The sequence below is a fragment of the Colobus angolensis genome, unplaced genomic scaffold, assembly GCF_000951035.1.
Source record: "Colobus angolensis palliatus isolate OR3802 unplaced genomic scaffold, Cang.pa_1.0 Scaffold38, whole genome shotgun sequence".
NCBI classification, from domain to species: domain Eukaryota; kingdom Metazoa; phylum Chordata; class Mammalia; order Primates; family Cercopithecidae; genus Colobus; species Colobus angolensis.
In genome coordinates this window covers 4,828,653-4,841,136 of record NW_012117154.1, presented here as the reverse complement: position 1 = coordinate 4,841,136, position 12,484 = coordinate 4,828,653, and the positions used below count along the sequence as shown (strand labels likewise).

The following is a 12,484-nucleotide window of genomic DNA, read 5'->3' as shown; positions in this document are numbered from 1 at the left end:
CGCCTCTCACCAGGGAACTGGAAGGAAGGTAGCATCTGCCCATATCCACTAGCTGCTGAGTTGGCAAGTTAACGACACCTGCGTGACTTCACAGGCAGTCTGCCCTGGGCCTGCCGGCTGCTGAGGAAGGACTGTGTCTGACGTGACTATTGCAGCACATCCAGGGCAGGGTCCCGTGTGGGGCAGAGCAGGAGGAGGCCATGGCTGGAAGGAAGACAGGCGAGAGCTGGACTGGAGGGCCAAGCAGGCGCTGGGGAGGTGTGTGGTAGGGGTGCTGCAGGAGATGCTGCCGTGGAACCTGCCTGCTGGACATGGCTGCTGCTGCAGACAGACAGGAATGGAAGATGAGGAGGGGAGGGAACCAGGGGCGCCACTGTGAAGGAATACCGTGAGCGCATTTCATCTGCAGAGGGCTGAGCTCTGTGGCACACTGATGTGGCTCATGTGTCCAAGTGTTACATGTGAGGCTCACGAGTCCTGAGTCTCCTGAGCTCCAGGGGATGGGCTTGGGCTAGACACACCTTCCAGAGGCACTGACAGGTGAGCAGGAAGTATTGATGAAGCTAAGGATAGGATCACATAGGAGGATGTGCAGCAAGAACAGGGGTCTCAGGCCAGAAAGAGAGGCTCCACGAGGAGGGGCACAGGGACAGGGTGAGTCCATGGAGGAGGGAGAAGGGTCTGATAGAAGCCAAAGGGATAGTTAGAACAGAAGATGGGAAAATGGGACAGAACACTGCCAAGAGCAGAACTGAAAAAACACATGGGTGCCCCTGGATGCATCTGCCGATGCCCACACACTGAATATCAGGGGTGGCACGTGCTACGTAACCATGAGCACTGCAGACACCTGCCCTCCTCACCAGGGCATGCAGCTGGGGAGAAAGCTCCCGGTGGTTGGTGCATCCATCCCACGTTCTCCACTCAGACCATTTGTGATTGATTTGTGTAATTTCTAATGCTGGCATTAATGTATCTTTGCTTTGTAAAAAAGCAAAGTCTACTAAAGATGCACGTCACAGGAAAAGCCCCTTCTCAGACACGCTCATGAGAGGTGGGATGGTCATTTTGCTGGATTCGGCAAAGAGCTTCGGTGGCCAGGTCTGCAGCAGGGCATGGGGCACAGAGCTCAGATGACAGTGCCATGGCCAGCTCCAACAGCAGGTGGACAATGGGGCTCCAAGGGGCCCAGTAACTGGCCTGGGTAGCTCACTTCAGATTTGGATGTGGGACTTACTGTCCCCAGAGCCATGACCCTTAACCAAAAGTCTGGCAGCCTCCCCGGGGGTGAAGCCATGTGTCCTTGGGGGGCCAGTTTCGACCCTCAGATCACACAGTTTTAAAGTCAGAAGTCTCTTTTTTTTTTTTTTGAGACAGAGTCTTGCTCAGTCGCCCAGTCTGGAGTGCAGTGGCGCGATCTCGGCTCATTGCAAGCTCTGCCTTCCGGGTTCCCGCCATTCTCCTGCCTCAGCCTCCCAAGTAGCTGGGACTACAGGCACCTGCCACCTCGCCTGGCTAATTTTTTGCATTTTTAGTAGAGACGGGGTTTCACCGTGTTAGCCAGGATGGTCTCGATCTCCTGACCTCGTGATCCGCCCGCCTCGGCCTCCCAAAGTGCTGGGATTACATGCGTGAGCCACCACGCTCGGCCCAGAAGTCATCTTAAAGTGGGTATTATTTTGCGTCTGGATTTCCTCCTTGGAGAAGCACTGGGCCTGAGCCACGTGGGCACTGCAGCAGGGTCCGAACAAGCCTGGGTCTCCGTGCCTCTGCATGGGCTGCACCTTGCACAATAGTCCCTGCTCCAGGTTCATTTCTAAATACAGAACTCCAAACCCTTCATTTCTAGAATCCCATCTGAACAATCCACGCCAGGAGACAGAGCTCCACACTTCTACTGTCTTTCACACTCTGAAGCCAGCCCTCCCCTTAACCAGAAGGAAATCCAAGCCAAGAGGGTTGGCTTACCCGGACCTGGTAGATAAGAAAAATAAACACAACTTTGGTCCAGAGACAGTAAGACAGACACACAATGCACCCTTGTTATGCTTTCCCTGCCCAAGACAAACAACCTTCCCATGTTTCTCCCTCCTGACGCAGGGACCGAATGAAATCAGAGGATAATTTTAGACAAGGCAAACAAATGTCGTCTCATTTGTTCTACCTCATGGTTTTCGGCTCAGCACACGCCACAATGAGCTCGGGAGTGTGAGCGCCCCGCAGCCCCGCCACCCCGCCTCTCACGGCACAGGGGCCCGGCCGGCCCACGGCTTGCTGGATTTTCACACTGCGCTTCAAACACGTCCTCGGGATGGTGGTCAGACTTTTCCATTCAGGATATGAAGTTGGAAGGTACTCACGTTAATCCTGCTGAGGGCATTTTTACTATTTAAGAAATGAGGGTATCACTCCTTATTTTAAGTAGGGTCTGATTTTCAGCAAGCGTTCTAAATTTAAGGCACTAAAAATGTTACCTGCCACTTTCTCTGATTCAGCAGATAGTGGGAAAGATGGAGACTCTGCCATGGCTTCAGCTGCAGCTGTGCCAGGCGGCTGGTCGCCCTGAGACCTGCTGCTTCAAAAAGGGCCTGCGTCCTTTCCTGCTTATTCTCCCTGTGTCGTTTCATCAGCGAGCCGCTCTTCCCACGGCAGTCACAGGTGTCTGAAGTCTGGGTTCAGGAGAACCCAAAGCCCTCTCCTGCTTGTCACGTTTCTGCTATGAGCTGTAACAAGGCAACCACCATATGTGCTCCTATCAGCCACTCTTTGAACTCAGTCATCACAGCAGAGTAGCAGGACAATCAGCCCCACGCCAGGGCCGCAGTGTTTGTGCAGGAAACACTTTCTGACGATCTCACAAGGAAGGCCCTGAGTGGACAGATGCTACGAGAACACTCAGGAAGCCAAAAGTCACATTCATCTCCCATCTAAACAAACAGCAGCAGAGCCATGGATGCATGTTAAATGGAAGCTCCAAGTGTCTACTCAACACCAAGCATTTGACCCAAACCTCACAACCAACCACCCCTCAGTTGAGAATACGGAGGCTCTCAGAGGGCACAAAACCCCTCCCCAGACATCCAGCTAAAAGTGGCAAAACCTAGACTAAATTTAATTCTATTTCATCCCCAAAGCTGTGCTATATCCAATGTTTATTGCCCTGAACTGACTGGAAAGTTGGGGTCACACCAGGAATACCATCAGCCAGGTCCCAAAAAGGCATGTTGTCCACAATAGTAATTTTAATTGTATTTCAGAGCATGGCCATAAACTAATGAGTAGATTGGCTGATTGATCTTTGTCTTCCATGAAAAAACGATATTCTTCTACACAAACAGAAGTTAAGATAACCAGTGCAGGAATGAAGGCCAAAAAGGAGTAAAATTTTTGGTTTATGTGTTTTGTTTTAAAGGCTATAAATGTATTCTTGTATTATTGTTTACTCTAACAGTTATATTACCCAGTATTGTTTTCACGGATTAAAAAAATACTATACCAATGGAACTATTATTTGAAATACTCGAGGGCAATGCACACAGATCCAAGTCCTCTGAGGTTCATGAAGGTATTATTTGCTAACATCAAAGAAGGGGATTGTGAAATTAACAAGTAATAGTTGAAACAAAACCCTTCAAAATATAAAGATTTTAAACACAAAATATATTTACACATTACACCTATACGATTACACATAAAATACGCAAATACACAATATGAAAATGTGAAACGCATGGTGCAATAGTTCAGAGACACTCAGAACACGCAGTGCTGCTCCGCAGGTGATTGTAACTCAGCGACTCGGGGACCCGTGAGTGTCCCGAGGACTCACCGGAGATGCGCGGGCCACAGCTTCCACCACTGCATCGAACACCTTCTGCGGCAGGCGCAGCAGCGTGGTACCACTGTCCACGATGGCCTTGTCCGCGTTATACTTGAACCAGGAGAGAAACGGGAAGGTGCATGAGTGACGGTGGCGCTCCCCGCCCCACGTGGCTCCAGCCACCATCACCGTCTGTCTGTTACACACAAATCCAGGCAGCCACGCCACTCGTCAAGGACTGTAGTTGATTCATGTTCTCAGAACTGGGGAACCAGGTGTCTTCCAGCCCAACACGCTCACTTCAGAGACAAGGAAATGGGCCCAGGGGACGTGGCCCAAATTAGCAAATCAATAGCCCTCCTTAGGATGGCTATTGGGGAGCTCTTTCCTTACTCAGAGCTGCCCAAGTTCCTTCACTGAGGACCCCCACTCCCGCCCCAGGGCAGAGGGAAGACCTATTTGTCTTCTGAGGCTGAAATATATTAAAAGCCACTTGTATAAACTGTACACAAATCAACTCTCTATGACCTCACTAATGAAGAGAAGAAGGAGGGACAATTTTTCAACAGACATCCTATATTTGCATTGGTAACAACCAGAGCCCAGAGCCACACTGCATCATAGACTGAGACACACATAGGCACTACCAGCCCTGTCCCCACCTGCAGCGTTCTTCATGTGGCAGAGGGAAGAGAACGGAGGCCAGTGGCCAACACCAGATGAGCCACCCCAACCTCTACAGACGCAGCTGCGTGGGCAAGTCTACCCAGGGATGGAGTGAGTCCTGGGCAACTTGATCCTCCTGCCTTAAGGCAAATCCGTGAGTCACACGACCAACACACCACTCGGGTCAAAAGGAAGGAAGGGAGGAGGGGTTCAGAATTTTCAGAAAATGAAATATACCAATGTATTAGTATTCTTCACAAATATTAAATTATTTTCAGTGTAAAAACAAACAATTTAAAATATAGCTTAGCTTATTCATAACATTTTCATGTTTTTAAAAGATAAGTAAAGTGAATATTTAAAAGTCCTGTAGCAAACTGAAATGTTGCACTAAGATGCCCTGGGTTTTGTTGTTTGTTCTTTTGTGGGGTGGGTGCATATGGGGTGGGCAGGAAAGAACCTAGAATCTAAGAATCGCACCTCCAAATATAGGCTTTTCCTCTCTAATACACACACACACACACACACACACACACACACACACACACACACACATACACGTTTTGTATTTTGTTTTACATTCGGACATTTGATTCTACCACTAGGTTCTTAGTTGACAAATAAGTGCCTCTTGTCAATAAACACAGATTTGCAATGGCAGGGACCGTCATTTTTATAATCTTTAGTTTCTCAGAGGTGTCAGGCCTCTGAGCCCAAGCTACGCCATTGCCATCATATCCCCTGTGACCTGCACGTACATGTCCAGATGGCCCGAAGCAAGTGAAGAATCACAAAAGAAGTAAAAAGGCAGTTCCTGCCTTAACTGATGACATTCCACCACAAAAGAAGTGAAAATGGCCTGTTCCTGCCTTAACTGATGACGTTACCTTGTGAAATTCCTTCTCCTGGCACATCCTGGCTCAAAAGCTCCCCCACTGAGCACCTTGTGACCACCACCCAGGCCAGCCAGAGAAAAACCCCCTTTGATAGCAACTTTCCACTACCTACCCAAATCTTGTAAAATGGCCCCACCCCTATCTCCCTTCACTGACTCTCTTTTCGGACTCAGCCCACCTGCACCCAGGTGAAATAAAAGCCTTGTTGTTCACACCAAGCCTGTTTGGTGGTCTCTTCACACGGACGTGCGCGACAAGAGGTACCTGCATATATGAGAATCGATGTTGGCATGTGACGGGTAATATGAACGGAAGTGCTAACAGGTTAGAATATAATGAAATGCCCATGGTTTTTATAAAGCATTCTAAAAGTGCTATAGAAGACTGAGGCTCTTGTAAGTCATAATTATAGTGTCATAATGTGTTACGAACAAGCCAAAACGCAGTGAGAGGGCATGAACATGGGTCCTAAGAGGTTTGGTGTCAGAGCTCTGCATGTGGCCACTTTGGCACTACTGAGCCACACACATCTTTACAGCATGACTGTTTTTTAGGGAGAATTGGGTCCTCCGGGGGCCAGGCTAGCTGTGAATGGAGGATAAAAAGCTGATGATCTTTTTTGGTTTCATTCTGCTTATTTTTCGTCCTTCTCTGTCCTACACTGATGAAAAATCTGCTTATTTCAACCTCTTAAACCGAGCTTAGGGACCATCAGTCCAAGATGAATGCATGGTGAAAGGTGTAGCTCAGATAGTCCTCTCCACTCACCATTTAATGGTAATTTTGTCCTACGAAGCTAAGTGCTTGGGAGGATGCAATATTTGTGGTGGGGAGGGAAGACAATTCATTGATTTCAACTTACTGTACAGCAAGGCCCTGCATCTTTTCATGTAATTAGCCTTTATCTTACAAGGTAATGTACCTTCTATTGGCATCTACGGGTTCCAGCTGGCATATTTAAGTGACCCAGGCACACACAGAAAGACACAACAGACACCATAGCATGAATACCTCTCTGCAGTCCAGATTAAGGCTTTGGCCTCCAATTTCCAATTTCAGAATTTCTATCTGGTAGTACCACTCCTCCTTAATAGGGGTATACCAGATGTCTCCTTTATACAAACTTGGTTCAATTCCACCCAGGACCTGGGACAGAACATATTTACAGGTATAAGAGAAAAAATACACAGACATATCAACAGGTTACACAGAGAAGCATGCACTTGTAAAGAGAAACTTGACTGCAATGAAGGCTTCTACTTTGTGATGATGTCATGAAACAAGTATCAATGCTTAAAAAATAAACAAGGAGCTGGACGCGGTGGCTCATGCCTGTAATCCCAGCACTTTGGGAGGCTGAGGCAGGCGGATCATGAAGTCAGGAGTTCGAGAACAGCCTGGCTGGCATGGTGAAACCCCATCTCTACTAAAAATACAAAAATTAGCTGAGCGTGGTAGCGGGCGCCTGTAGTTCTAGCTACTCAGGAGGCTGAGGCAGGAGAATCGCTTGAATCAGGAGGCAGAGCTTGCAGTGAGCTGAGATCATGCCACTGCACTCCAGCCTGGGCAATAGAGCGAGACTCCATCTCAAAAATGATAATAATAATAAAATAAATAAATAAATAAATAAAATAAACATGGAATGTTATGGGTCCATGTCTGCAAAAGTCAGATGGTATTAGACCCTCGTCTAATCAAGATGCTTTGGGGGGTTTCTCTTATCCAAAGAAAGTACATACAAGTTTAGCTTTACCATATTGAGATTTTTCCTTCAAAGAAATGCAATAAGACAGTTAACCACACTGACTGACAATTATTTAGTTCCTTGCAGGTCAGACAACAGAAAAATAAGCGCTTCCCTGATCAAAGCTTCATTTTGCAAAATCATAAAACATTTCCTCATAAATCCTATGCTATCCTCTGCCTGGAAATGGTAGCAAATGAAAGTAGCTGAGGACCGGGGGTGCAGAGCCCGCCCCTCATAGTCAGACAGCAAAGGGACTGGCAGCACCCCCTTCTAGTGCATTCTTCCTGTCTCCTACTACTTTTGACGTCTGGGTGCAGGGCCCTGGAGGAAAGCTCAGACTCCAGCACCTCCGTAGTGCTGACGGCCTTGGTTCTGTTTCAGTAGCAAACACTTGTGCTGTGGTGCGCGTGTGCCTGTGTATGTGTTGAGAGAGAGAGAGAGAGAGAGAAAGGATCTACGAGGGTCCCTGTTTCCCTGCCAAATTTATGAACTCTCCTTTGCCCCCCTACCCACAGTCAGGTCCACTCACCACACCCCCCAACTGCTCCTCACTTGCCCCTCCCCCACCCACAGAAAGCAGTGCCCTTTCAAGGATGGTAAAGAAAAGCTTTAATGGAATTTGGAGAAGCAATGAGAATCATCCTTCCAGATGGCAGGATGACATAAAGGATTGTCTAATTTTAGCCATTTTTAAAAAGATCGACAACAAGGATGATGAAAGTTTTACAGTACCGATGCACACCTACATGCCTAATATTTCTGCTCAGGTGTTTAATAAAACAGAAAAAAGAGCCCAACCATCTGTGATTTTTCGCCCCTTTAAGACTGAAAGATACCCACAAGACTACCTCCGTTGGTCCCAGATCCAGCAACGGGCAACCCGGCTCCACACATCTGCATGGAGAAAACGTTGGGGATGTTTGCTTGTGTCACCAGGGAGTCAAAGAAGGTCTCCAGGGAACTTGATGGCTGCGGGAGGGCGACAGAGAGGGACACCTGCTTAGGACTCACAGTGTAGACATGGGTCACCCAATGTAGATGCCACGCACCACAGACAACATTCTTGGTGTTTATATTCAATTTTTTCATGGTTCAACAATACACCAGCTTGTGATCGGGTCTAGGAATTCAGAAAGCCCCAACAGAGCTTCCCACTGGTTGGTATTTTTCCTTTGGGTACGGCTCTGTTGTACAAATAAGATCGTATTTCTGGAAGCCATTCGACGCAGGCACATCTATCATCATGACTGCCTTGTGAGGGGGTGTGAGAAGCCGTGGAACTGGGTTACCGTGGCAGGTGGTGGATCCTAATCTTAGGCATTTGAGAGTAAGGAGAGAAGAGTTTCTCTAGGAGCTGCCATGGCCACAGACATTTTTGTTCGCCTGTCAGCCGCAGCTGTCCACCATGCAAATGAGAGGTGGCTGACCAGGAAGGACAGCATCTCCCGGACCCCAGAGCCTGGGGCAAGGCTTAGCTCTGCCAGATGAACTCTGGCAGGAAAGATGCAGGAAAGGCACAAATCTATACTCCAGAAGCATAAAAGGCTTCTTATTCCCCGAGGCCAGATTTCAGAAGCCCTCATGTGCTCTGTGTCTCCCTCACATCTAGCAAGACATACAGAGGACGCCCTCATTTCTCCAGAGAGACTCAAAGGGAAGCGGGGAGGTCTGCAAACAGCTGTGAGGTGCGGGTGTGCCAGGGGTGCTGGCGGTCATGGAGGAAGTCAGTGATAGACCCGAGTTAAGATTTTGGGGCCGGGCGCGGTGGCTCAAGCCTGTAATCCCAGCACTTTGGGAGGCCGAGACGGGCGGATCACGAGGTCAGGAGATCGAGACCATCCTGGCTAACACGGTGAAACCCCGTCTCTACTAAAACTACAAAGAAAAAAAAAAAAACTAGCCGGGCAAGGTGGCGGGCGCCTGTAGTCCCAGCTACTTGGGAGGCTGAGGCAGGAGAATGGCGTAAACCCGGGAGGCGGAGCTTGCAGTGAGCTGAGATCCGGCCACTGCACTCCAGTCCGGGCGACAGAGCGAGACTCCGCCTCAAAAAAAAAAAAAAAAAAAAAAAAAAAGATTTTGGCTTTGACAACTGGGAGACACTGGAGTTGGTGACCCTGAGTTGTCAGTTTTTGATGAAAACGTAATTAACTATAGGAGCACAGAGGCTATAGGCAGCCCCCGGGTGCCCATGGTCATTCACAGGAATGATTATTTACTATCTGTGAGAATTAAAACTGTGATTCCAGAGGGAGTGAGAGGGGGACTCCACCATGGAACAGACACAGATCTTCCCATTGGTTTAATCCATCTGTGTTTGACCTCCTACTTGTTTCGTCTCAGCTTCTGCAGAATTCCGAGGCAGAATCCAGCACGATTTCCACATGCAATCTCCGTCAGAACACTCATGGGCGTTTGGGTCAACCAGTGAGACAAAATCACCTCTTGGGATAATAGGGTGGGCCTGGGGGTGCCCCCAGCTGGTGTTCTACCCACCTTCTCGAGAGGCAGTAAAGCAAAGCAAACACAAAGGGGAGACTGGCTCTGCCACTTGCCAGCTGAGTGACTTGTTCCTTTGCTTCCTTCCCTGTGAAACGGGGATAAGGGCAGCCACCTGGAGCTGCTCTGGGGCTTAAATGGGCCAATACTTATAAAACACTTAGAACTGTACCTGGCACACAGTGAAGGAGCTGCAATCATTCTGTCAAGTCCTTCTTCACTAGGGCTGTGCCTTGGGATTCCTCCAGGGACTTGAAAGCATCCAGGTGCCCACAACCAACCCTGAGAGAACCTGATTCAGTGGGGCCCAGGAAGCTGCAGTTTGAGAAGCCCCGTAGGTGTTCCTGATACAGCCTTGACAGGAAGCCCCTAGAATGGACCAGGGGCCACCTCACAACCTGAGCACTGCAGAGTGCTCAGCGCACCTGCCTCAGAGACCCCTGGGGCAGTCCGCCCAGCCCACCCTGCAGGCCCTGTTCCCAGCCACACTCTGCTTCCTATGAGTCCTATTACTTTCTCCTCAAACCCTGGAAATGGGAAGCCAATTGTCAGTAATCTTGGAATTTCATAAATGAAAAGATAAAATGTCTCACAGTGAGTCGGGAGGTCTGAGCAAACCCCGAAGGGGTCTGTTCTCACAGAAGCTTTACATATTATTAATTCCAGGCAATTTAGGTTCCCTCTATCATCTTCGGAACAATTCACATAAAACCAGTCATATACATCTTTCATTTCCAAACAGTCACATACAGATAAAGCATTTTGAAAATGTGTTTAGGAATGCAAGTTTCCATCCATCTGCAATTCCCTGATACAGAGGACAAAAGGTTCATGAGCCAGGCCTGGGTCTGCAGACAGTGAGAAGCTCCATGTTCTGATTTCAAAGGGGCAACAGCTCACTGACCCTCAATCCCCACATCTTGAAAACGGGGAGAGTAAGGCAAGGCGCGGTGGCTCATGCCATAATCCCAACACCTTGAGAGGCTGACGTGAATGGATCACTTGAGCCCAGGAGTTTGAGACCAGCCTGGCCAACACAGTGAAACCTCGTCTCTACCAAAAATACAAAAGGCGTTAGCCAAGCGTAGTGGCGTGTGCCTGTGGTTCCAGCTACTTGGGAGGCTGAGGTGCGAGAATCACTTGAACCCGGGAGCCAGAGGTTGCAGTGAGCTGAGATTACACTGCTGCACTCCAGCCTGGGAAACAGAGTGAGACTCTCTCTCAAAAAAATAAAAAAAGTAAAAAGAAAAAGAAAAAAATAAAACGGGGAGAATATGACCTTACAAAGTATGCCTCACAGGGGAGTCATCAGCACTGAGTGACCCACATCTTATCTTGTATCTTCTCAGCCTAGGGCCTAATAGGCTCTCAGTAATTGTGATTCTGTCTCCTTGTGGGGGCCAAGGGTTATAAAATTCCTCTTGCTCTCCCCACCCCATCCCCATCTGCTCATATACTTGAGCTGGAACGATGGGAAGAATATCCTCCCGGGACAGTGGGGGCGTGTTGCTCCAGCAGTCACTTCTGTTTCCTTCCACATGTAGCTCTGGTTCCAAGCCTAATGCTAAGTAAGGTGAGGCCACGCTGTGGTGCCCAGGTACGGGGCCAGGAGAGCTGGTCTCCTTCTGCGGTTCTCGATGCATGCAAACCCGTGTGGACCCCAGGAGCCCAGCACACACCCCCAGTGTCTACTCCCGCCTGCCTTCGGCAATGCCTCCAGGTGGAAATTCCCCTGCCTGCCTTCCTCCTCCTGCATACAGACATTATTTCCTTTGGGTAGGCCCCAGGCCCCAAATACAAATATTTGGGGAACATCCAATTCTGTCTTTCCCCATTTGGGGAGGCTCTGGTGATGGCGAGAGCAGGGCTCCACAACTCCTCCGGGGCTCACCACCCCTGGGAAGGGCTGGCTATCCCCAGGGCATGCCTTCAGGCTGCCCATATTCCCTGCTGGGTGTTGGGTGTCTCCTTGGAGGTGTCCCCTGCAGAGCCAGGAAAACAGGCCACATCCCAGTCTGGCTGAGGGCACCATCCCCTGCCTGCGTTCCAGGGCTGCCCGCAGGCTCCATCTTCACGCAAACGTATGAATTTAATAAATGTGTTTTCTTTTAATCCTATCTTAGTAAAAACTCCTAAACACACATCACGATCTACATGATTCAAATTCTGTTAACATTTTAAACTATAAAATGAAAATAAAACAAAAAGTTAATGCTATTAGTCTGTCTTACAGGAAGGTTCTAAGAATCATGCTGTTTACCTTCAATTTAAAAAATGCTTGGAAATATAATAATGGTGTGAATACTGGTCTGTTTCCACCACATGGTTCTCACCGTCTCCAAAGACAGCCCAAGACTCATGTGTCAGCCCTTTAATGACTGATTTTCAGAATCTCATCCTATTATTTGATTTCCTTAAATCCATGGATTAGCCTTACCTTGGCGAGTGTGGCATAAGCTAGGCCAAGTATTCCATTCCATTTAATCCCAGGCAAAAAGAAATTCTCTGATTCAAAAATAGTGGCAATGTTGACAAGAAAAGAACTATTGAAGCCTTTGGGGATGGTGACGAGGTCTTCCCCGACGAAGCCCGTCCAGCTTCCTTGTGTGTACTTCACAGTGACGTCAAAGCCCTTGGAGCGGTATGTGCTAGACCTGGAGAAAGAAAAGAAAAGCCTATTGTATTCATTTCATTTTATTTATTTATTTATTTATTATTGAGACGGAGTCTGGCTCTGTCGCCCAGGCTGGAGTGCAGTGGCCGAATCTCGGCTCACTGCAAGCTCCGCCTCCCGGGTTTACGCCATTCTCCTGCCTCAGCCTCCCGAGTAGCTGGGACTACAGGCGCCCGCCACCTCGC

At 48.6% G+C, this 12,484-nt stretch overlaps 1 protein-coding gene across 1 annotated transcript in view; it reads right to left on the bottom strand.

Annotated features, from left to right (window-relative positions):
• Positions 1–12,484, bottom strand: part of BACE2 (beta-site APP-cleaving enzyme 2) — a 115,336-nt gene that overhangs the window by 27,240 nt on the left and 75,612 nt on the right. Inside the window, exons 3-6 of the mRNA XM_011954056.1 lie at positions 12,063–12,279; positions 7,970–8,098; positions 6,394–6,528; positions 3,830–3,931 (exon numbers count right to left, since the gene is read on the bottom strand). Of these exons, the coding sequence (XP_011809446.1) occupies positions 3,830–3,931; positions 6,394–6,528; positions 7,970–8,098; positions 12,063–12,279 (583 nt within the window). The remainder of the gene's footprint in view (positions 1–3,829; positions 3,932–6,393; positions 6,529–7,969; positions 8,099–12,062; positions 12,280–12,484) is intronic.